A 25,011-nucleotide genomic window follows, 5' to 3' on the forward strand; every position below is an offset into this window, starting at 1 on the left:
GGTTGTCTGCACTTACTGCACTGCAGGTCCAGGCACCAAACTGAATCCCATTTGGATGAAACCAGAGTGGAAGATTCTTCTTAGAAAAACACCTGATACTCTCCAGCTGTTATTCAGTCCAGGGGCCCAGGCTAGAGCCATTTGGTATGGAGTAGATTTAGTAAAACCCTCAAATGTGTGTAGTATGGGCATTGGCCCCTTAGTGCTACTGTTTCACTGTACAAATTTCTTCCTTTCATACTGTGTTACTTGCTAACTTAGATGTATCCATTGAGTAACTTATTTTTTGGATTTATGTAAGGACAAGTAATGACCTGAAAAAGATTCTGTAAATAATATGCCCTACACTTCTGAAATTTGTCCTTTTATCGAGATAATGGATATTATTAAAATCTCTACAGTAAGTAAAAAAAGAAAAACACATTAAAGAAACCTGCCAAATCAGAAGTATCTAAAATTGAACATACAGGGCTTCTATATGACTTCTCTGGTCTTGCTCTAAAATGTGTGCAATTTAATTCAGAATATTGTAGGAAGGGCTATAAAGCAACAAAATGAAGGAAAGGTATCACTTAGAGTTGAAAATAGTATCAGTGTTTCCATTTTTCATTTTGTTCCTGAGATGAAAATTAATGTAATATGATCCTAGCCCCACTGTAATATTAAATTCTCAGATAATTATTAAAGAAAGGAGAATGAAATGGAAACTTAATATTCATGTAATTGAAGGAGGAGAAGGGAAAAGTGGTTGTGATGAGTTTTGTAACCTCTGGAGGTGTGCTTTTTGTATAAAATATTTGGCATAGTCTGAAATGAAGGCTCAAGTGCCATAGATATGTTCTCATCTTGAAGCTGCTGAATCCAATTGGGAAGTAGCAGAGGCATCATGATGGTGCTCATTCTCCCAGAAATTTTGTTCCAGCTCTAATTGCTCAGGAAGTTTTGAATTTAAAAACACCTGAGCCACATTTTGCAGCTGAATTTACAACCTGACTAAAAGTTTTCCTTGCCTCCGCTTTTGGCTTCCTCAAAATAAATAGGCTGTTCTTGGCATGTGACCATGGTGGTTTGTCCTCTGCATGAGCTTCTGTATAAAGTTTGTAATTACACTTAAGTGTTGGTCCTGGTAGCCGTGATTCTGCATGTGTTATTTTCAGTTTACTTTTGTATCAGATTTATTGAGACTGCGTGTGGCTGTGGTTGCTGTGCTTTAGTACAATTCCCAGCCTCAGGGATGCCCTCTTGCATGTGAATAGACAATGCGTTTGCTGTATCACCTGCACCACGGGACTTGCTGTTCAAAGCCTTAAAGCTACCCCAGATTTCTTCTGAAAGATAGATTTGGCCAAGCCAGGTCTCTTGTATAGGTTTTGTAACACTTGGACAGAAAATTAATAATGATTTTTGTGGTAATGCTGGCTGGTAATTTTTAGTCACCATTGACTTAACAGAATCTTTTGAGCAGGGATGCACTTTCTTGTTGCATTCCTGTTAAATTAATAAATTTCATACGTGGTGGGGGTGGTGAATAGTGTTCAGATGATGCATTTGAGGTTTTAAAATGAGTCAGTAAAATACAGTTGGACTTTAATCTCAATCTTCTGCCTTAGATCTTCTAACCATTTTCTGAACAAGAAGTAAGTGTGATGTTCTTGAGCTGGATTTCTTATAACTCATGATCTGTAAAAGTATGGAGCTGTGGGAGCTGCATCAGTAACTTGCTGCAGCTCCCTAAGACACTGGCCCAGCTGTAAGAAAAAGTCTGTCAGGCAGGAGTATATTTGTTTTAGGCTGTGGCAAAATCTGAGCAAAGATTAGCTGTGGTCCGGAGTCCATGTTCTACTTGGCATTGTACCTAGGTTTAGGGAAACCCAGGACTTTCTCAAACCTTGAAGAGAGTTCGTGTCCTACCAAAAGTAAGAGAGTTGAGCTGTGGTCAGTATGTGGCTAATGCAGAAGTTGTTATGCTCTGCAGTTTTCGCTGCTGCTGAGATCCTGTTGGTGCTAATGGTAGATTTTGTCTGATTTATTGCTGTTCAGATGCCTGGCCTTTCCAGCACTTTGCCTTCTGTGAAAATACGAACTTTTCTGGAATAGTTCAAGAATTAAAGGTTATTTTAGAATCATAGAATGGTTTGGTTGGAAGGGTCCTTTAAAGATCACCTAGACCAACCCCTCTGCCATGGACAGGGACATCTTTCACTAGATCAGGATGCTTCAAGTCCCTCCAAACAATGACCTTGAACACTTCCAGGTGCTGTGGGGCACCCACAACTTCTCTGGGCAACCTGTTCCAGTGTCTCATCAACCGCATCATAAAAAATATCTTCCTTATATCCAATCTAAATCTACTCTCCTTCAGTTTAAAACCATTGTCCCTTGTCCTGTCACTAAAGGCCCTCTCAACATCTTTCTTACAAGCCCCCATTAATTATTGAAAGGCTGCAGTAAGGTCTCCTCGGAGCCTTCTCTTCCCCAGGCTGAGCAACCTAAACTCTCTCAGCCTTTCTGCACAGGAGAGGTGTTCCAGTTCTCTGATCATTTTTGGTGGATTTTATTCTTAAAGCATATGTTCCAGATCTCTTTTTGAGATTGAGATAGTGTAGGTGGTTTCTTTGCAATTACTCTCTTGCTGAAATTACTATTTGTACATTCTTGCCTCATAATAAGGGGCCCATCGTACTCATCTCCCCAGGAAAACTGATGGATTTATTGACAAAACATGTTCTGTGTCACTTTCTCTGGGTAGCTCTGCATACTTCTTTTTTTGTCCTTTGCTGTTGATAATGGTCTTAAATGGGTCTCATGCTCTTTTATGTTATGGGAAAGCTTTCAGTTTCATCCTTCAGAATTACTTTATCAGTGACATTGGTGGACTTGACAATAGATTTTTCTGTCCTCTTTTTTTTTTTTTTTTTTTTCTTTAGACAAGATTGAGTAGATTTGGACAAGAATCTTGCTTTTTTACTTACCCATTTCTGAATGGGGAGTTTTCTCCTGAGTTCATTACAACCTGTAGAGGATTGTGTGTCTTTCAGCCCATTGCCTATAAATTACACCTGTACTTTTTGTAGGGAGTACAGGCTGATATGAAGAGATGAAAAAGGAGACAGCACCTGATAATGTATTTTTAGGAGGTAATTCTATCTCTGAAAGAATTATGGTTTCTGTGCAGAGAGGGATGACTGTAAACAATTACCAGATTGTATCCGTTAATCTTCAGATGCTGATTGTCATTAATTTCTAGTATTTTCTCCTTTAATAAAGGGGCCAAATTAAAGTTGGTATTGTTTGGAAACCTCTGATTTACTTGCTACTTGTTACTCTGGTAGTGAGATAGAAAGTACAATTATCTTTTTTCTAGTCCAGCCTCTCTGCAGTGGCCTGAGGTCAAGCATCTGTGGTTTCCTGCAGACCCTGCAGCAGCCTTTGATGGTGCCATCCGCAGGGCTTCATTTGTTTGATTTGACTTGGATCCTGGCTGAGTATATATTCTTATTTTTCTAAAATATCGGTTCTATTTTCACTGATATGTACCAGGAAGTGGTGTTTGACAATGTTTTCTTATTGCTGGACTTCAAAAACAAATTATCATGCAAATGTGTCTCTCTGTTCTGTTATAAATATACACATGTATTTATCAAAATGATAAAACTCAGTGCAGATTGCTTTCTTGCTTATCTCTCTATTTATTTAATTTTGCTAATAAGTTAAGTTGTGGAGAGTTCTTGAATTGCTGGTGAAAAAATAAAAATTCAAAAGCACTCGAAAGTTGCGGAGGGTTTTTTTTTGTTGTTTTTTTGTTTGTTTGTTTTTCCCTTAAAGTGGTGGTTAGGGATATGCCTCTGATTTTCTTGTGAGGGGATGAACTTTGTTGGGTTTATCTGTGTTCATATGGGTTAGAATAAATTACAGGGATTCAGTCTGCCACAGCCTCTCTCTGAATCAGCTTGGCAAAAGCTTATGTAAAATGCAATATATGCTTTCTTTAACTGCATGAGCCCCTTCTGGTTACACCAAGATGTGCTTTTAGCCAACATCTGTGATGGTCTACAGATGATTGAAATTCTGGGGTCCTGATTACTTACCATAATGTGCAGTTTCTGCAATTCAGATTATGGAAGCTAGTAACCAGATATTTACATAACAAATGAATATTTATTGTAAGTGATAGCATTCCTTTAAGTATTTGGGAATCAAAGGAAGGACTTCCTTACCTTCCTATTTTTTTTTCATTTGTGTAATCTTATATTCTCCTTTTTGTGCTGGAGCTGAGGTCTCTTGTGTTTGGCAGAGTTGAGGCAGCTTTTGTTTCATCTTGTAGATGAAAGAGCTCAAAGAGAAACCGACGGATGTGTAGTCTTACAAGAGAATAAACTCATCAGTTCTTGTATTAGGTCACGTGAAGATGAGCAATAGCTTGGCAGCAGTGTGCATTGGGTGGGGAAATGGGGTGCTCTAATTTGACAGCAGGAGAGTATGAGATGTAGAAGATGAATGGGTGGGGAAGGCTGGGAAATGACATAACTGGAGGAGCATTTAAACTTCATTAGCTCAGAGTCATTGTCAGTCTTCAAGAAGTATTTGTTCTTTCTGACGTTTACATTTGGAAAACATGGCACACAAGGGTGTAAACAAATACACCGTTAAAGTGCTGGCTGAAGAGGTTTAAAGCTACTTGCCCTTGTTGAGGCTGTTCGTTTAATATGATTTAAGCTAGTGTGCTTGAGCACTGCTACCGGTGTGGTCTCTCAGCTATAGGGGTAGTTAACTCCAGAGTTCACCTCATTAGCTTGAACTACTCCAGCTAGACCAGCAAGAGAGCATGTCTGTCTGCTTCTACGTGTTCCTTTATCATGAGGTGGCTTAAGACGCCTTTGATTTTGCTTTGATGCCTTTATCTATTTGCTGAGTTCTGCCTTGTACTTCCTTTCTTCCCCTCTCACTGCCTGCCAGTTTCACTAGGGCTGACTTGCACAGTCTGAAAGAGTTAAGTTGAACAACCTCTTTCAAACTCTGTCTCTTAGCCATATTGGTTTTATTCTGGTTTTTTTGGTCCTCATTTCTGTTTTATAATGCTTCTGAAGTAGTGTCCAGACCATAACCGAGGAGTTCTTTCCTTAATTTTAACTTCAGGTTTTTTTGTTTTGTTTTGTCTTGTCTTGTCTTGTCTTGCTGAAATTTGACTTTGTGTTTTGAGTTTTGGTAGTTTTCCTCTTTCTGCTTGTTGCTATTACTGACTTAGGTATTGCTGTTGGTTGAAAGTGCCTGTATAGATCCCCTTGGCATACTTACTCCTTGGTTTGTCAGGAAGTTCCACTCAGGTTATTTTAATTAGCAAGAATTGGGACAGAAACATCTCTATTTTGTTAGTAGGAACTAAAATAGGAACAATGTTCTTGAGACAACAGTAGCTTAAAAAGCCTACAGAAGAGCAGGAATCACAGAGGAAATCATCAGACCTTGTTGATCCTGATATGAATCAAGTTTAACTTTCCAGTGTCATAGTCAAAAGACCACAACCTCTGTGGTTAGAGTTTTACAAGCTTACAAGTTGTACAAAATTCATCTTGGTCTTGCATAACAGCAATTGGAATTGGAGAAATATTGGCTACTAAAGTTTGACATAATTTTAAGACTAGCTAGAATTTTATTAAGAAATTAACTAGAACTACATTGCTGCAAATAAGAGCTGTTTCAGTCTATCTTTTATGATACAGAGCGGGTTTTTTTGCTTGTTTTGTTGTCATTTTGAACTGTTACTCCAGTAGGATATTACTGCATAAGCCACATCTTGACAGATCCAGTCAGTACTTGCTGTGGAGAGTGCAGGTGGGCACAGTGTGTGTGGGGGACACAGGGACACCAGGTGCCACAAAGATCTTCTGTGTTTGTGGGGTTTGCTGAGGGATGCATTTCTAGAAAACCAGGAGGTCTGGTTGGGAAGAGTCCACTGGAAAGCTTCCCCCACATGCACTTGCTCCTGCAGACCCCGTTGTTGGCAGGTGGGAATACTTTCCATGGAGCTTTCTGCAGCTAGTGGTTTTGGTTAGGCTTAGTAAAAGTGAGATGTTGCTTTTTGGTAGACTTGAAATTCTTGAAGCTGGAACTACTGTTAACATTTTTATAGGGTCCCCAAACAAAACTTTGTATGAGCTGATGGCGCTTTTTTTTTTTTTTAATAGGTCTAAGCAAATGCTTGCGTACTGCAGCTTGCTGAGAGTACATCTATTGCCATTGATGACAGATGGAAGTTGCTTACTCCCTTCAGAAGGGTCTATAGAAATTAGCTTTTCTTTTTTTCCCTTTCATATATGCATTGGTCCTTCTTCATGGAAGTACATCATGTCAAGTACAAACATGGTCATGACTACCTCAGGATTTAGTATGAGCTAATATCAATCTTACAGTTAATATAAAATGTATGTTGCTGTCTTCCTTTGCCAAGTCTCGTTTGAACTTCCGTCTTCTCCACTCCTTGTCATCTTCTCACATGGTACAGTTTGTGAGAGTGTTTACTGCTTCTCCTCTGCCAATGTGCAAGGAGCATCCTTTTCTGTCTCCAGCCCCTTCTTGTGGACTCATTTATTCTGCCATATCCACAGAGTTGGTGTGTTTGTTGTAATTGCCCAAACATCCTTCCTGTGGCTTTCTTGGAGCTTTACTGTAACCTTCAATGGCAGATTTTCTTGGCCAGGAAGTATTTATTTTTGTTTCTTAGGCGGTACTGAGGCTCTTGGCACTTAGTAAACAACAGCGGAAAGACGCTTGGCCTTTTCATAAGTCTGTTCAGTTAAAGTACGAATTATGTTAGATAAGCTTCCTACAATAGGAGCTTTTTAAATGATCTTATCCTTTCTTAATGGGCTACATTTTTGTTCTGTGAAAGGTGCATTTACATACAAAAGTGATGATTGACTAAACATGATGCATTTGAAAAAGCATGAACAAATGTATTTCAAAACTGAAAGGGTTCTTGCCTACAGCTCAATGCATGTACACCTTATTTTCAGAACAGTGATAAATATGAACATTAAGTTCCTGTGAAGGAAATTTCTTACCATTAATTAACAAATTGATTCTTTTTAGAAACTTGGATGCCACAGCCATTTAAATATTTGCAAAGTAATTATGTGTTTTTTCAAAGTACTTGTTCTTACTGAGACCATCTCCTGCCCTGCATCAGTTATTTCTCAAGGTGACCAGGAGGGGAAGAGGCAGGAGCAGGGAACAAATCCAGGAGTGTAGCTGGAGTCAATTGACTAAAGCAGCAATTAAGACACGAGAAGGTGAGATGGTCTAGGGTAAGCTGTATAGGTCTTTCACCGAACCTGTCTACCACACCCCTTCCTCTGTGCCTTAAAATATGTTCTTATATATTTCTGGAGTTACTTGTGTCCTTTCCCTCCAATTTCAGAACTTCTTCATAAATGTTTCCCATAGTGAGGGAAATAGAAAGAGAGCACAGATGTTCCAGGTGAAACTGTTTGAGAAATGATATGGAGTGGTGCCGGCTTGCTTTACTGAGGTCCAGGACAGTGTTTTTGTAACTGGGAATCACCACATTTGATGTGGAGAAAATAAACGAGATTTCTGCTTTAAACATGAGGGATTGGCTTGTCTTTTTTAGATGTTTTGAGCAGTAAACACAACAGCAGGGTAGGTATTTCCTACATGAATGCTAAATACAAAGAGAATACAAATACAGAAGAGTGATTCTTATGGGAGTACTACAGAAATCAGTTTTTAGCTGCTCAGTATTGAAAACATATTGATACATGCAAATATACAAGAAAACGAACATGCCATGAGAATTAATTTCATCAGCTGTTGTGTTCAAATTGTCTCCAGCAGTCAGAGCATGTAGCTTTAAAACAAGTGTTTATGTAGTAATTTTCAGATGTGTGAATTATTACTCTTTGTTTTGCTTGCATACATCTACAAAATGTATTGGCAATTAACAAGTCAGCATTAATATTTTCAAGGCAAATTGTTTTTGAAGATACCTTTGCACTGTGATATATTCTAGCCTGTTCTTTTCTGAGTTGGCAGAAGTCATGGCTTGACACAGTTACTTTGCTGATGTTATCTTAAGCAGGTATGAAAAACTGCAGTTTGGTATGGCTACACTAGAGTGCAGAGAAGTTTTATAGTAAATTGAAAAAGTAAATAAATAAAAACTGGGTTTAATATTCAGTTAAACAATGCAGTTATGACTGTATTGCATTTAGCTCAAAAAAAACCCCCCCTATGTACTGTATCTGCAGTTCCTTTGAAATATTATATCACCTGCGGTAGAATGCTGAATGCTGCCTAAGCTTTGATTTGTTAAAGTTTCAGTTAAATAATGAACTAGGGTTGAAAAAATAACTTGACTGACAGTAAGCTACCACTATATATCAATGCTTTCTTCTGTCTGATCTGTCCTGTATGTTCACAGGATCTTTCCAAAGCATTCTTATTGGCCTAGTGTAATCTGCAGAATTTTGAGCAGCTCTTTAAACACACAAGTAGTAAGTTTTTTTAATATAAAATAACCTATGTAATTCTACTTTTACTGTCATGATTTGCTACTATACTATTCCGACTAGTTTATTTTCCTTGGATTTAGCCAATTTAATGAGATCCTGTCAGTTGTTTAATGAAGTTCAGTTTTTCTTTTGTTTTAATTAGTTAATTCAGCAATCAGTACAGTGCATTGGTATAGTAAACTGTTCATAGGATAATACATTTTTTTTTTTAAAAAAAAAAGCTGGCTGGATGGCCGGGCCCAAAGAGTCCGGTTGGCGACCGGTCACGAGTGGTGTCCCCCAGGGCTCGGTCCCTCTCCTGTTTAACATCTTTATTGATGATCTAGACGAGGGGATTGAGTGCACCCTCAGTAAATTTGCAGATGACTCCAGGTTGGGTGGGAGTGTTGATCTACTCGAGGGTAGGGAGGCTCTGCAGAGAGATCTGGACAGGCTGGAGCGATGGGCTAAGGCCAACTGGATGAGTTTCAATAAGGCCAAATGCCGGGTGCTGCACTTCAGCCACAACAACCCCCAGCAGCGCTACAGGCTTGGGGAGGAGTGGCTGGAGAGCTGCCAGTCAGAGAGGGACCTGGGGGTGTTGATTGACAGCCGGCTGAACATGAGCCAGCAGTGTGTCCAGGTGGCCATGAAGGCCAATGGCATCCTGGCTTGTATCAGAAATAGCATGGCCAGCAGGGACAAGGAAGTGATCTTACCCCTGTACTCGGCACTGGTGAGGCCGCACCTCGATTACTGTGTTCAGTTTTGGGCCCCTCACTACAAAAAGGACATTGAATTACTCGAACGTGTCCAAAGAAGGGCAACGAAGCTGGTGAAGGGTCTGGAGCACATGTCGTACGAGGAGCGGCTGAGGGAACTGGGGTTGTTTAGTCTGGAGAAGAGGAGGCTGAGGGAAGACCTCATCACCCTCTACAACTACCTGAAGGGAGGTTGCAGACAGCTGGGGATGAGTCTCATAAACCAAGTAATAAGTGATAGCACAAGAGGTAATGGCCTCAAGTTGCACCAGGGAAGGTTTAGACTAGATATTAGGAAGCATTTCTTTACAGAACGCGTTGTTAGGCATTGGAATGGGCTGCCCAGGGCAGTGGTAGATTCCCCATCCCTGGAGGTGTTTTAAGAGTAGGGTCAACAAAGCGCTTAGGGACATGGTGTAGTTGGGAACTGCCAGTGTTAGGTTAATGATTGGACTAGATGGTCTTCAATGTCTTTTCCAACCTAGACGATTCTGTGATTCTGTGAAATAGGATCAGATCATGCAAATGCCTACCTCTGGGCTCTGTTAACAAGTTTAAAATTGCATTATTATATTTTGCCTTCCTAGAATTCTTTCACCACATGGTAGTGTTGGATTTCCTTTTGAATACTTTACAAAATCAAAATGTAGTTTTATTACATTCTTTTAAAATCAAGAACATTTAAGTAAACATAAATGGGATGATAATGTGCCAACTTTCAACTGAGGAATTCTTAGTTGTTTCATATACTCAATGTGTTATGTAGCTAAGTTTTTTGAGAAACAATATCATTAAACATTCTCCAAAAGAGGGAATAGTAGTGCATAAAAGTTAAAGAAGAGCTGGTGGGTGTTTTTCTTGCTGTTGTAATCTGGGGAGCACAGTATAGTTTTGTCTTGCAACTTGTTTGAACTGCCAGCGACTAGTGTGTCTACCCAGTGCTGACTGCGTTGAATACCATTTCTGATAATTAAGGCAAGGTCTATTACTGCTTGCCAATTATGAAAATATAAAATCTGACATTTCAAGAAATAGCTATTAAATTTACCAATTTCAGAAAAGGCTTGTTTTATGACTGCTGTCCCTCTTCGGCTCAACAGAGAGACAAACTCCAGTACGGGGTTCCTGGTCTCTTTTTTCCTACTGACTGTAGAAAGAGAAAAGGGTGTCTGGCTTCCCAGTTATAAGCATAACCTTTGTGAATTCTCTTCTTAGTGTTGGAAGAAGTCTTAATTGTGGAGACCAAAACGACCTAGTTATAATCAACTACTTCAATCTTTCATGTATGTTGAGTACATATAGGCAAATACAAATGTGGAAGATGGCTCATTCTGGCCTACTTTGATGGTGTTGCTCTCAGATGTGTTGCCTTAGTGCTTTTAGCCTGGATATGAGTCTTTTTGATTTCATAGTTTTCAGAAATAGTGTGCTCTTTCAATCCTGAAGTTGGCTGGATGTAGATTGGTTTTAGGTGGATGCACATGGGGAAAGAAAAGTTTGTTCCTACTGATTACTGTTAATGAATGGTCTGTAACCAGATTGGGGCTGTAATTTTATGGGGAAAATATGATTTCAAGGTTCTCCATGCAAATCAATATTTTTCCCACTTTGTACTCTGTGATAGGTATGTTTTAATCAGTTAAGCATAGTTTCATGTTTTAAAAAAGTGCTATTTACTTTTTCTAAAGGAGTTTTATCAGGTAGTTGAACTTTGAATTTTTTTTGTTTCTGTTCACCTTAAAATGCTGAGCTAGAAAGTAGCTATTCAAGAGCTGGTCCAGGAATAGACTTAATGAATCTGTCTCAAGGGCAATGTCATATGCATCAGATGGAGGGGTAGATAATAGAGCAGGTATGACCTGATAGGTTTCGGTATCCAATTTTAATGTGCTGCCTGTCAGAGTGCTAGCTGACAGAGATGGAGTGGTGCCAAAACCAAAATGTTACAACTGGTTTTGTGTCACTGCTCAGGCAGAAGACAGGCAGTATTTATTAAAAGAAATTGTCCAGTAAATAACTACTACACTCATATTCAGATGCTTTCACCCAATGGCTTCTTAGATGCTTGCAAAGCCTCAGGTATTTTTCTTAAACATGCATTTCTGGTGGTGGCTGAATTCAATCTCTGCTCTGTCCTTCAAGAGTATTTTTTTGGCTTGTGATGCTCCCCTATCGTAATTTATTAATAAAGCATAAAGTGAACTTAAGAATATGTAAGAATGCAAAAGCCCATGTCAGTGAGCAAAGCAGGAGCCTCTGGATGCTAATTGGAGTCTAACTTTTGGCAGAAATTTTGGTAGTAATTTTGGGGTTTGTTTCTTATGTGACATGGTTACATCTGGAGCTCTGGCCATGCTACTTGGGATGTAAAAGAGAACCTTATTTTTAGTGGTTGTGTGACATATCACTTAAATACTAACTTGGACTAGCATTTTAAAAGCAAATGATAGGCTTGTGAAGAAATGAAGGCCTGCTTATATCCAGAAATAAACTCAGCTGTTTAGCAACTATGCCCTCAATGGCAGTTGTATTCAGAGGTCGGATCTGGCTGAAAAAAATAAAAGCCATAAAACTGTGGTGTGTACTAGATCTGATTTACAGTATCCTAAAGTAAAGAAAAAATGGCCAACAGCCAATTGTGAGTGAATACAGATGTTGTTTCACAGGATTTATCGTATGATGCTGGCAACACATGATGATGTTAGTATTTTGTAGAGTTCATGGGATGTGGCAAAAGGTTTGAAGTAAATAGAAGTGAATGTGACACCTGAGATTTTAGAACATAAACTTTCTCTGGGTAGTTAAAAGTTAATATGCTGCATTCATGGGGGAAAAGTAAACCACAAGTTTTCCTGTATTAAATATAACATTTTAAATAACATGAATTGCGTGAGTAGAATACACTGGAAACATTTGTTAAAATCTTCATGAGCTTCTTACATGCTGAACTGCATTCAAGGAGAGAAAAAGTCTGATTAAATGAGTAAATTTAAACAAAACCAGATATCGGCAGTATTAAGTACTCTATAGCTAGTTTTTTCAAAGTCTCTCAGAACACTACTTCATTTAAAAAATATTTGACTTTGCATTCTTAGTCTTTGGTTTTTATCTTCTGTTATTTCACATTAAAGTTAACAGCAAATTGTCTTATTCAGTGAAAAGTGAGATGCTAAAACCAGCAGCATTCTCAAAGCGGTCCCAGCAAGCCTTTTCCTTCACTTCAGACCTTTCTAAAGTCCTTGGAGGCAGCAAAAAGCGTATGTCCTGACAGATCCTCTGTGGGATAAGAGTGTCCTTTTCTGCTTGTGGTTGTACAACTTTCTGGTGGGCTGATGATCCTTCTTCCTTGCCACCGCTTATGGCAAAGGGATCTGCAGCATTCCCTGGTTGTGAGAAATTTTTGGAGCTCCTTTTTCCTTCAGATGTGGGAAAAGAAAAATGTGGGACATGTTGCCTAGCTTACAGACTCTTGGAGTTTGCTGCCAGTGTTTTCGTTGCTGCTTGGCAGGCTCGTTTGGTTCATGCTGAGTGAGGCAAGTTACACCTTGGTGATATGACATACTTTTTGACAAATTTCTGAGTTGCTGAAACATGTCAGTTCAAGTATGTGAATGAGTTTTGGAGGGAGTAAGAAACAGCCAGGAGAAGTGAGCCTTTCAAGTTGTGTGGACTCTCTATAGTCCTTACCCTAATAAAAATAAAGTAGGTTGTTTTTTTTTTTATTTTTTTAAAAAAGGACTAATTCGACTAATTCAGTATATTTAAAATGGCACCGTTAGCTATTCAGAGTGTGCCAGTCCTGGCAGCTTTCCTGGTTAGCTCAATGAGCACTGCATGCAATCAAATAGTCCTTTTAATTGGGAGCTTATTTAGCTGCATAACTTGAGGAGCCTAAGGTTTGAATGTCTTGGCCTTTGCCTATATTTCACTTGTACATCATAGATTCCTCTGAAACAAATTCCATATATTTTTATAGAAAGTAAGGTTGGTGTTCCTTAAGTGGCAGAGTTGTGATGTTACAGTATCAGAGGTCAGTTTCTCAAAGATTTACTGTATGATAAATCAATTGTGACCATATATATATATATATATAGGGGTTATTTAAAAGCCATATGCCCACCCACGTGAAAAGAGTGAGCGTGCTCATTCGTCTCAAACTGCAAGAGACTAGATTTCTGCTCACGTGCCTCAACATGTGACTGTTACAGAAATTCAAGTATTTTGCACACCAAATCAGGGACAGACAAGTATCCATTAGTCACATGACCCGCTGCATGCCTGTATACATATATGTGTGTCTATACATGTGTATACACATATGTGTATATACATACTCCTAGTGGAGTCTTATCTTTGAATCTGTCTTTGATTGTGAGACAGACCCTCTTTTTGGTTCACAAGTTAGGGAAATTGGGGAAAGAGCTGCAGGGAGCAGTGTGTGAACAGACACACACACCCCCCCACACACTCCCCCGTTGATCTGTTCTTGAATCTTCTCCATACTCCAGTCTGAGAGTGTCCACTGTAAGGAGGGTGTCATGGGCTGGAAAAAGCCTAGAAGAATCTTGTCCTGACAGGCTGACTTCAGTCTGCAGGCTGCCTCCTTCCACGCTAAATAATAGGAATAGTCATAATAAGCTAAAGTCTGTATAGTGAATCCTGATAGCTTTTTTAATTACTAAATTTGTATAATTTATGTTTTTTTTTCCTTACAGGAAGTATTGGATAGATCCCACAATGGAGGATGGGAAGCCCGTTTGGGCTCCACACCCAACTGATGGGTTTCAGATGGGGATGATTGTGGACATTGGCACTGACAACTTAACTATTGAACCTTTGAATCAGAAAGGCAAGGTAAGTGTCTCACAGAGGAAAACCTTACAAAAACTATTTTATGGGTAGGCCAAATCTTTGCCAGTATCTACAATTACATGCAGCCTGAAGGAGTGGAAAATCAGTTTTCTGTTCTAAGTTTGGCTAAGGATCTTTGTTTAGCTTTAGCTTGTGTTGCAAATTAAACATCCCACTGGTAAGAAGTGCATGCTTTCTCTCAGTTACCTGCATGTGTGTTGAGTACGTGCTGGTGAAAGAGAGGAGGATTGAATCTCTGTAGCCATTTGATTTGGTTGGTACTGTATACTTTATTTTTCTAAATTAGAGTGATTAGCTTCTTTCTTTTCTGTTACATGCACAGAGAATGTCCTGCAGGGGTGTACTAGGCTCTGGCTTAGATTAGACACTTTACTGTTTGATGACGATTGAGAGATGAATCCTCTTACCTCAAGTACCTTGAGAAGTAACACAATGTCAAACAAAGGTCCTGTGGAATTTCTACATCAAATTAAAGGCAAAATAAATGTAACTTCTAAAATGAAGTCCTAATTCATCCTAATTAGTGTGTTCCTACTGCTTCATTTATCATAACATCTTTTAGATTCAGTATCTTGTAATTAAATGTCAGTTTCTACAGGAAGCACCTTGTATCTATTAATTATCCTAATTCAGATGGTTAGCGTGCTGGTTTTTACTAGCTGGGATAAGATCAGACTCTGTTTTAAAAGGTGTGATTTTGGTCTTTGTGACTATGTGGTATGTGCCCTTTCTAACAATTTTGTCCTTTCTGTATCTTCAGGTATGGAAAAAAAAAAGTTTTTTGTAACTTCTTTTCAAGTCAACAATAGTAGAGAATGCCTTGTCACAGGTCAAAAGGCTATGCAGCAGTCCTTCCTTTGGGGGAATGTTTATAAGCTTTCTTTTTTCTACATCTTGGAGAGGAAGTTGATTTTGCTTTCCTTAAAAATATAAAGCAAGTGTAAAGTCTGATTTTTGTGTGTGAGAGATAAAGTGTGTAGGTTTAGTAGTAGTAGAATGTATTCTTCAGTTTGGGGAAGAGCAAAATTATTCAGACAAGAATATGAAATATTCCAAAACTATGTCTAAGTAGTTTTTAACTGACTTAAGTGATTTTGACCCACACCACTGTTTCTGTTTATGTCCCTAGATGGTTCTGATGTGATAAAGAGCCAAAGTCTGTTTATTGAAACAGAAACAGGCAATAAGTAGATTCCTGAGTTGCTATTTATTTCTAACATACACTCCTTTCAGGGAGCATATATATATATTTTTTGTGAAAACAAAAAATGATTCTAAACCACAAATATTTTGCTTCATGGTTCACAATGAACAATTTATTTTGTCTGGAAAATCTGTTATTCTGCTGTTGGCTGTTTTCTTGAATTAAGCAGATCAATTAAGGGCCTAATGTTCACTCATCTAAAGGAACAAACACTTCACAGTTTAAATACAGTAGAGATTATGGTCCTATATTTCTAATTATCAAACTTCCTTATATTAATAGAGGTGGAGTAACACATTTTCTTGATAACCTTCTCAGTCTTTTCAAGGTGTCATTGATTTATTTCATAGTGAAATGTTTCTCATTGCTTTTTATCTTTTTAAGAAGACTCTGTTCTTGAGGGCTTAGATCATTAATTTGAAGCAGTCAGCATTAATACTCATTATTATCAACTTTGTTTACTTAAAATGATAGTTCAAAAGTGCTCTTCAGTAAGAGGGAGTGATCCAGCAGCTCCAGAGTTGCCCATGATAATTACAGGGAGGAGAGGAGTAACCTGACCTTGTAAACATATCCGGGCAGTGTAACTTATTATTATTTTTTAATCTGGGTCATTAACATGTCATATGTATTCTCTGTAGGTGCTGGTAGTTTACCAGAGAACACAGGTTAAAAAGGAAATGTGTATGCATATGTTTGATTATTGCCTTTTATACCACTTAATGGTTAATTAAAATATGTTGTTAATAACTGCAATAGATGCTGCAAGGCAGCAGTTTCACGATGTCTTAAAATCTTCCCTCCCCACCTGTAGCTAGCTCTGGTGTTGCAGAGTGGCACCCTCTCAGCTCTGCCTGCCGAGCTGTGTGTGACACAGCAAACGAGGTCAGAGAACGGATCCGCCTTAAAAATGAAGAAGTGGAAAGTTTTCAGGACAGCAGCAAGCAGTGGACTGAGAACCTGAGGCCAGCGTGGCTGTAGATTGCTCTGTATTATGAAACCAAGTTACCCAGTCCAGACTGGGTGAAGGTAGTTGGCCAACACACCGATTTGCTTACAAACCAGCAATAGCAGTTTTGGGTACCGTGGCTGATACAGAGTTAACAACAGTATTTACATTTCTGTGTGGAGGCTGGGTGTCGAAGAGAGGTGGGGATCTGAGTCACCCAGCCTGCACCGTACAAGGAAGAGTAACCCAAGCTGCAGGAGCGTGTTATCAGAACAGAGGGTGCATGTGTTACACATGGGAGCTACTCCCCGAAAACTAGATCATCATCTTGCAAGGCTGATAAATGCCAGGACTGGAAAGAAAACAGAGAAACTGGAGAGCAGTTTGCTAATGAGCGTGGTCCCACCTAGGGCTGGAGCACTGCCCTGAGGATGGACTCTGAACTGGAGCAGGGGGATTGGGCTGGCAGCCCTGCCCCATGTCCTACCAGCAGTCACACGCTGCTGTACAAGGAAGGAGGCTGGCAGAAAGGCAGCCAGTTGTTAAAGTCTGCTAGAATTGCATTTACACTTCTACTTGGAGTGCATTTCTATGAAGGTACTGGGAATACTAGCCTCAGATCCAGTTGCATATATCTTATTTGGCTGTATTGCTTGATGCTGTAACAGGGAGAAGGCAGATGACAGTGAAATTGCCAAACTTTCTTTTCCTGCAGGTAGCAAATCTAAGTAAAGTGATTAGGAAGAAAGCCTCGAAGGAATTTGGACCCTTGTGGCACTGAGGAGTGGAGGGCTGGCATTTCTTAGAGCATCAGCTGTATGAGTTTCTGGCAGTCATTGGGAAGGTGTGTGGTGCTTCAGGCACTTGCTGACACCCCTCCTGACATCAACCGAGAAGCACTTTATGGCTCTGTGCCAGTTCTGAAGGGTCATGGAGGGCTTTATGGGGCACCTGCTCTGGTATGCTGTGAATAACCAGAAAGGTATTCTTCTGGGCTAAGTATAAATGAATAAATGTACTTTGAAAGTAATGATCAGAATGTCCAAAGTTCAGTGTTTCAAGCTAAGGTTTGGGGTTTTTTTTAGCAGTGAGCGCAGCTTACTTGCACAAATGTGACGTGTTCTTGTCTTAAACACTGTTTGTATGGCTTTAGGTTGGTTTGTGAAATACAGCTGAGAATAGGGATGTATCCTGGCTGTATCTGGAAGGTATAAAGGGAGGCATGGTTACATGTATTGGATTACATGGTAGAAAGAAGATCCTGCTTGAATGGAAAGATATCTTTTTTCACTCATCTAGTTTCTGGGAGAATAGTTAAGATTGCCATTGGGTTTCAAGGTCTGCTTCATTACAAAGACGGGAAAAAAAATGCTACAAAAATGCCTAAACCCTCTGTTTTGCCCCCTGAGACCACTTTAGTGTCTCACAAGATTAACATGCTCTCCATTTTTTTAGAACGAGTTTGTCCTAAGCTATGTTTTAATGCAGAAGTCTTCCACCAAATGCCTGAAGTGTTTTCTCCTTACGATAATTTTTTTTTTTCTTCTAAAAAAGGGACAACATGGTAAAGAATTTTTTTGGATAATTTTTTATTGATAGACCTGGATTACCTTGCCCATTTTCCTGTTTAATATATTAGATTTTAATAGTAATTGTCAATACTTGGAGCTCTGCACATCTAGCTAGTGTACTTACCTACGTGACAAGTAATCACCTTACATAAAGCAGTAGTCCAACTGTGGCATACAGGAGAAAAATTCTTTGTTGATGTAGTTGAAATCAGGCTTCATGTTCCAATCTAAAACAGTCTGACAGAAAAACATCAGCTTTCAGATAGGTCTTCTTCATATTGCTTACTTGTTTTATCACTTCTGAAGTATTCTAGAAATTAAGTCACAGTTCACATTGAGTGAAAAAATAGAGGAGGACATTCTAGGCTTTTTCCAGCCCATGAGGGAACTGGGGTTGTTTAGTCTGGAGAAGAGGAGGCTGAGGGGAGACCTCATTGCCCTCTACAGCTACCTGAAAGGAGGTGGCAGAGAGCTGGGGATGAGTCTCTTTAACCAAGTAATAAGTGATAGGACAAGAGGGAATGGCCTCAAATTGCGTCAGGGAAGGTTTAGACTGGATATTAGGAAGCATTTCTTTACAGAACAGGTTGTTAGGCATTGGAATGGGCTGCCCAGTGAGGTGGTGGAGTCCCCATCCCTGGAGGTGTTTAAGAGTCGGGTCGACAAAGCGCTTAGGGACATGGTGTAGTTGGGAACTGTCAGTGTTAGGTTAATGGTTGGACTAGGTGATCTTCAAGGTCTTTTCCAACCTAGATGATTCTGTGATTCTGTGATAATACAGCATGAATTCTCTTTTTAAATTGAAATTTATCATGAATCAGAAGGCTCAGTGATGAGGACATTGAAAAAACTCTTATTCTTCTAGGATAGACCTGGTATGACTGGCTTTAGATCCATGAAATGTTAAAAGTATGAGGATTTGTGAAGTGTCTTACAGAATAGCTGGTTATTGTGTTCATTCTCTCCTGTGAAAAAAAAATTCTGTCTTGTTAGTAGTTAAGCTTGGGTTACACATCAGCAGACAAGAACAAGAAGTGAAGTTAGATTTTCATGAAGCTGGTCATACTATTTTTAAACTTTTCCACTGTTTCATGTACAGGAAACTGGTTATGTGGGAAACTGTTGTGTTCAAATATATTTTTACCCAGTGGGATACACCTTTATCATTGACAGACTTGCAGAGAAAATTATTATGATAGTATGTTCTAACTGCTATATTGGGGCGGGGGGGATCTCTGCCCTGCTAAAACTCTGATTAGTAGCTGGCAACTTTCTGAGGTAGGTAAAGATGTTGAGGTCCTCCATGGCTCCACCAAGCTCTGATAAAGGATATTTTTGCGGCGGTTAGTCTGATAGACATTCAGATGTTCCAACATCATCAAGCAGCTCTGTTTCCCTTAGGAAAGCTTCATGTGCATATTTTTCTGCATTAGAACCTGATAAGGGGATGACAAAATATAATTCATTATGGCTACAAATTGCATACTTTATGATAACTTTGTAGGGAAGGGATATCATAGACTTACTGTTTACCAACTGGCAACAATTAGTTCTGCTCTCAGACATTTTTAACCCTTTCCATTTCAAAGGGAGTTGGACTTTGTGGCTGTTCGTGATGGTGTAAACTGTAAGAGCTCATGTATTGTGTCTGTTGTACTGAAGCAAAGATGAAACAAGCTGCTGTCTTTCTCCTGAACTTCTGTGTGAGATGTTTCTCATGGGACTACCTTGCCGAGTACAATGTTAAACAAGCAAACCTATTTGTTTGTTAAGGTCATTCTGTAGATCCTGTTGGTTGCCTTTTCAAACATTCGACTGGACTTTTTGTATCCATTTCCATGGGGAAAAGGAGACCGTGCCTGCAGCAGCATGGTGGCTATGGTGTTTAATTGGTACAACAGGGTTTTTGTTCATAGGTAGCTCAATCAAGCTACTACAACAGTAAACAAAAAAGTATAATTAAGAACCTCTCTCACAATAGGTATTCTTTGCAGATGGTGTAATCCATGTGTGCTAGGATGTTTTTCCTTCCTTTTTACAACAATATAAATTATGATTTCTGGAGACTAAAGAAGAAACAAAGTTGCTTTTGTTATGAATTTTTCCAGTTGGATGTGAACACTTGATAAATTGCTATTTTGCGTAACTGGAATACAAGGGTTGAAGGAAGGTCTTGTTTTACTTTAGTATTGATTTATTGAAGGAAAAAAACCAACAAAACAACAACCAGAGCTACAGTATTTGGGGATACAGAGCATATTATGAATTGAACATTTATATTTTAAGTAGGAATGTTTTAAAACAGCATATGATAATGACAGCACAGTCCTTTGGCTGAACTAATAATTAGGTTTTTATTCTTTGTGCTACTTCGCAAAACTGAGGAAGTTGTGTGTCCTTTACAACGCTGTTTTGTTTGCCTTTGCAGTACTTTTTTTTTTTTTAAGCCTCATTTTTATATTACAGACTATTACAATATTACATACAATTTTGGAAATGAGCATTGAATATTATTGCAATAAAAATATATATTACAGTTGACTGCATTTTTATAATGTAGTATAGTAATGTAAGTGCAGCAGCTCCTATCTGCATCTAGTAACTTGGTAAAACTTTCAGTGCCGAAGTATAAAGCTGGCAACTTCATTTTAAACCACACACAATTACAGTGCAGTCATTTATGTAATTCCATCAGACATCTTTGAACTATATTTCTGTTTTTATGGAATTCTGACAGTGTTAATATTTTTCATCTAACAGACTTTCCAGGCTGCTATCAATCAAGTGTTTCCTGCAGAAGAGGACAGCAAAAAAGATGTAGAAGATAATTGTAAGTTATGAGTTTAAAAATAAATTATGCATTTGAAAAAAAAAATCTACATAGAAGAGAATATTGTTTTCGTACAAGCTTCCTGTTTCTTCCTTGTAGTCTCTCTTGCTTCTTTGCTTGAATTTAGGTATGACCTCTACAGATACTTTGAAACTTCTTAAAGTATGCGCATTTTAAATATCATTTACTGTGTTTTTTAGTTTTTAGTTGAACACTTCAGAGGAACTCATGGTTATATTATTCCCACATACAACTGTTACTTGACTTAGATAGATATATATATATATATATAAAAGATGTCACCTAACTGCATGAGGACCAACTACATTCAGCATTATGGGGTTAACTATATCTTTTATAGTGCAGCAAAAGAATTAGTTGCTTTATCAGCAGCTGTGTTGTACAGCATTTTCCTGCATGTAACCCATTTCTCAGATAGAATTCCTGTGGAAGTACAGGTAACTGAAAATAAGTTTCAAGATAACCTTCCCAAAACTGGAGATGGGAATCTGGACCCTTTGGGGCCACTGGAAAAGGAAATAGCTTACAGTGATTCAGATACAGGAATGCTGCTAGAGAAGGAGTTTTGAGGTGAACTTGTGTAATAAACTTCAGTGTTGATCCGCAGGGCTTTTATTTTATTAAATATTTTGTAGTTAGATGTGTGGAAACAAATACGGTATTCAAACCTGAGGAGAGGGGAGAGAGTACTGAGAAAGATGAGTAAGCGCTAGCATTGGCTTTTGAGAACTGTTGAAGTATTTTGCTGCTGTTGCTCTGTGTGAGCAAATCCCTGAGACTCTCCTGTCTTGAAAACCTGATGAAGGCAATTTTTTAAAATGTTTCCTATGGTGTTTACTGGCTGGTGAAAATACTGATACCTTTGTAAATGGTGGACAAAAGTATCTTCTATTGCTCTTCATTTAAAACAGAGGCTAGGACTTTGAAAGTTGTTTAGGTAATTCCTGTTTTGGAATAGGGGTTAGTATTTATATCCCGTGACAGGAAATAGACCTGTTACAGCTGCTCCGTAAGCATCAAGATGAGACCTGAGGCTTATGATCTGACTTAGATGGTGCAGTGTCGTTACAGGTGGAACCAAGCTGGTAGCCTTGTTTTCAGTTGCTTGTATTTTTGCAAACATTATGTGGATTGAAACTTTTTCAAAGCTGGTATTTGTATTCTCTGCACATGATGATTGTTAGGGAAATACATTTAATCTGAGCATCTGCCACAGCGATTTTACTGAGATGCCCTGGCATGTCAGTGCCCTAGTCAGGGGACTGAAATTTGGAATGAGATTATGAAATAATTTGAGATTCCACCAAAGTACTGTTCAATAAAGTTAAACCAGTCTTCCTATCAGAGAAGATGTTGTCTTTGGCTTACTGAGTAAAATATAAAACTTAAAAATGCTTTGTCCAGTAATCCTTTCTGTATCGAACATTATTTTGAGACTTTTCTAATGTATTCTCACTTTTTGTTCACTAGTGGAGGTTTATCTCCATGATGTGTGAAACCCAAGTTCATCTTCCTTCTCTGTCAGAGAGTATTTGTGCTGAGCATCATTGATCTTTAAGAAGTGTTTTGCTGATTAAGGATACCAATTAAACTCGGACACCAGAATGAAAAGAGTAGGCGTATTTTACTGGTGAGAAGTAAATAACGTAACAGAGTAATACAGAAAACATGCAGTAAGAAAAGGCAGAATAAGGCACTTAAAGCAACAAATAGGAAAATACAGGGTAATGCATTAAATCATTACTACACGAGAGAGAGAATAGTGATTAAGAAAGATGCATCACTTGCATACATTAACATCACCCAGATCCGTAGTCTCTGGGGAGCCCCGGTTACAGCGAGGATTTGGAGAGCCTTTCCCGGCAAGTGGGAAGTCCTACGTGATGCATCCACCCGTAGGTGAGGCATCCAAAGTCACTGCAAATGAGTCCAGCCTTATATACTAAAAATCAGCAAGCCAGAATAGCTGGCACCTTTGTTTTGAGTGGAAAATTTCTGGTTTCAGTCTCCTATTGGATTCCACCCAAAGCCTGGGCAGGGCTCAGTGGGGGGAGACCAAGGGAGTTTCTAACAAGGCCAAACACTTGGGTTCTCAGCCTTGAACAAGGCTAAACAAGGGAAGTTGGATACATTCTCTCAGCATTTCATCCTCACTACTGATTATATTCTGTCTAAGCTGCATCTTTCACTAGTGAGCTTACATACTTTGTTAATGCTTACATACTAAGTTAGCAGTTTCGGCTCAGGGCCTGTTGTTCAGGCTTCAGTACTTCAATGCTTTAGCACTTTTTACATCAGCATAAGTGGGTTGTTATAACTTAGTACAATACCTACTACCACAATGGTTATCAGTTATAGAATATACAGGATTCATCTATAGGTCAACACTGGCTTGGGCTTGTTGTCCAAGCCTTAGCATTTCAAGAAGAAACTTTATAAAACACTGAGTACTTTCAGTCTCTCCTTATGATCTTGTTCTGAAAAACTCTGAAAACCCGGTTAATAATACACTTACCATTCCAAGCTATGCTTTAGTGATTAACTCTCTTCTAGGAGGTAATTTGCTGAATATTGCTTTTTTGCACCCTCAGTCTTCCATATCCCAAATGTGCTAGCTGCAAGAGTTACCTTTTTGAGAATCTATCCCTTCCTCAAATGTGAATTTTCAGTAAATATTACAAACAGTACAGAGACAAAGCTTTTACTACTTTTTTTTTTTTTTGTCATTCACACTCTTCTGGTCCCCCAACATCACTCAGTTTTGGAGGGTTGTCACCATATGTGAAATTCTTATTTTTTATGGCCAAGAAAAAGACTTTTATTTTATTTCTGGGGTAAAACAACTTTAAAAAATGAAAGGGGGCGGAGTATCAGATAAGAATCTAAAAAAATAGTTCTACAGATGCAGAGCCTTGCAATTACATGATAAAATTATTTTCCATACAAATCCTGATTCACTGTGTGCACAGGAGAGCCAATGTGAATAAATTTGACATTGATATTTTCTAGCTTTCAGTGCTTGACTTCACTTCTGTGAACTTTGTGTGCATCTAAGTAAATACATGGACTATTAAATGCATGTACATACACTGGTTATATTTAGACATGAGCCATATGAATATTCAGAATTCTCCCTCTGGTGACTTCCTTTGCCTCTGGATATGGATGCCTCTTTTAAAGGATTTATTCTAAAGAAGATGCATTTTGAAGTTGCTGACATAAGCCCTACCTTCCATGTCTTGAGTGAAGGCAGTGACATTCCCTCAGGGAGCAAGCTCTCATTATGCACCAAGTCTGCAGGTATAACTGCTTTAACCAGGACTTGCTAAGAGAGTACAGAAATCTGTGGTCCTTTGTTGTTTAGATAATTACCAAGTTTTTATTAGGATGCTTAACTGATGACTGTTTCCTGTAAAGCATACTGCAGGCCCTGACAGGTACTTATGAAGATACAGTCAAGGCAGAGGATAGTTTCTTGAAGTGTATGTAGACAATTACTGTATAGTAGTTTCTCAACTCAATACTGGGAATCCAAATGACTTAAATTAGCGAACTTCAGAAGTTAGCACCCTGTCCCTGTCCCTTTCCTGCCCCCTGTCCCCAAGGCATATACAAGAGAAGAAGGAGATTTTAACTTTCATTAGAGCAAGCAGGAGTTCCTGTTTCTGGTCCATTTCCTTGTAATGTCTCTTTCTCTTGGGATGACCTTGTTAAAAAAGGTGAAGGTAGAAAGAGGTCTGTGGAGGCAGACCTGCAGTCTGTGGTCCCAGTGCCATGTTGTCAGCCATGTGGACTGAGTGTGCCTCGGGAGGGGAGGAGGAGAAGTCCTGCTGTGCAGCGCTGGGTGCCTGCACTCAGTTGCCTCACGTACCACCGACGATGCAGTTAGTGGGTGGTGTAGCTCTGCTGGGGTGGCAGGGGAAAGGCCACAGTGATCGGGGCCAGCCTGCTGCTTCATGAAGGTCTCGTGTACGGGGCCCGATTTCAAGGCTGTTGTGATCCAAAGGGAGATTTTGCTTAGTGTAAATCTAAAGTGTGTCTCGTACCTCCACCAACACAGGGAGGTGCATGCAAGGGATTTTGCAGAGGAAGGTGGTTTCTTCTAAACAACCCAGAAGTTACAAGGTCCTTTGAGAAGGTTGGATGATTTCAGCCATTTTAAGCAAAGCTGTATTTAGTCAAGTAAGGGAAAGAAGAGCTGTTACTCAGTTGGAGCTATGCAAGCCAAAGGGAGGCTGCAAATGGTTGCTGAACCTGCCTTTGCTTCAAACTCATCTGGTGTAGGTGGTGGGA

At 39.1% G+C, this 25,011-nt stretch overlaps 1 protein-coding gene across 4 annotated transcripts in view; it reads left to right on the forward strand.

The window, feature by feature from the left end:
* Positions 1-25,011, forward strand: part of MYO6 (myosin VI) — a 116,450-nt gene that overhangs the window by 18,757 nt on the left and 72,682 nt on the right. For all 4 annotated transcript variants that reach the window (XM_074861898.1, XM_074861899.1, XM_074861900.1 and 1 more), the window contains exons 2-3: positions 13,987-14,125; positions 20,628-20,697. In XM_074861898.1, coding sequence (XP_074717999.1) covers positions 14,009-14,125; positions 20,628-20,697 — 187 coding nt within the window. In that variant the 5' untranslated portion in view covers positions 13,987-14,008. The remainder of the gene's footprint in view (positions 1-13,986; positions 14,126-20,627; positions 20,698-25,011) is intronic.

The sequence above is a fragment of the Strix uralensis genome, chromosome 3 (assembly GCF_047716275.1).
Source record: "Strix uralensis isolate ZFMK-TIS-50842 chromosome 3, bStrUra1, whole genome shotgun sequence".
Lineage (NCBI taxonomy): Eukaryota > Metazoa > Chordata > Aves > Strigiformes > Strigidae > Strix > Strix uralensis.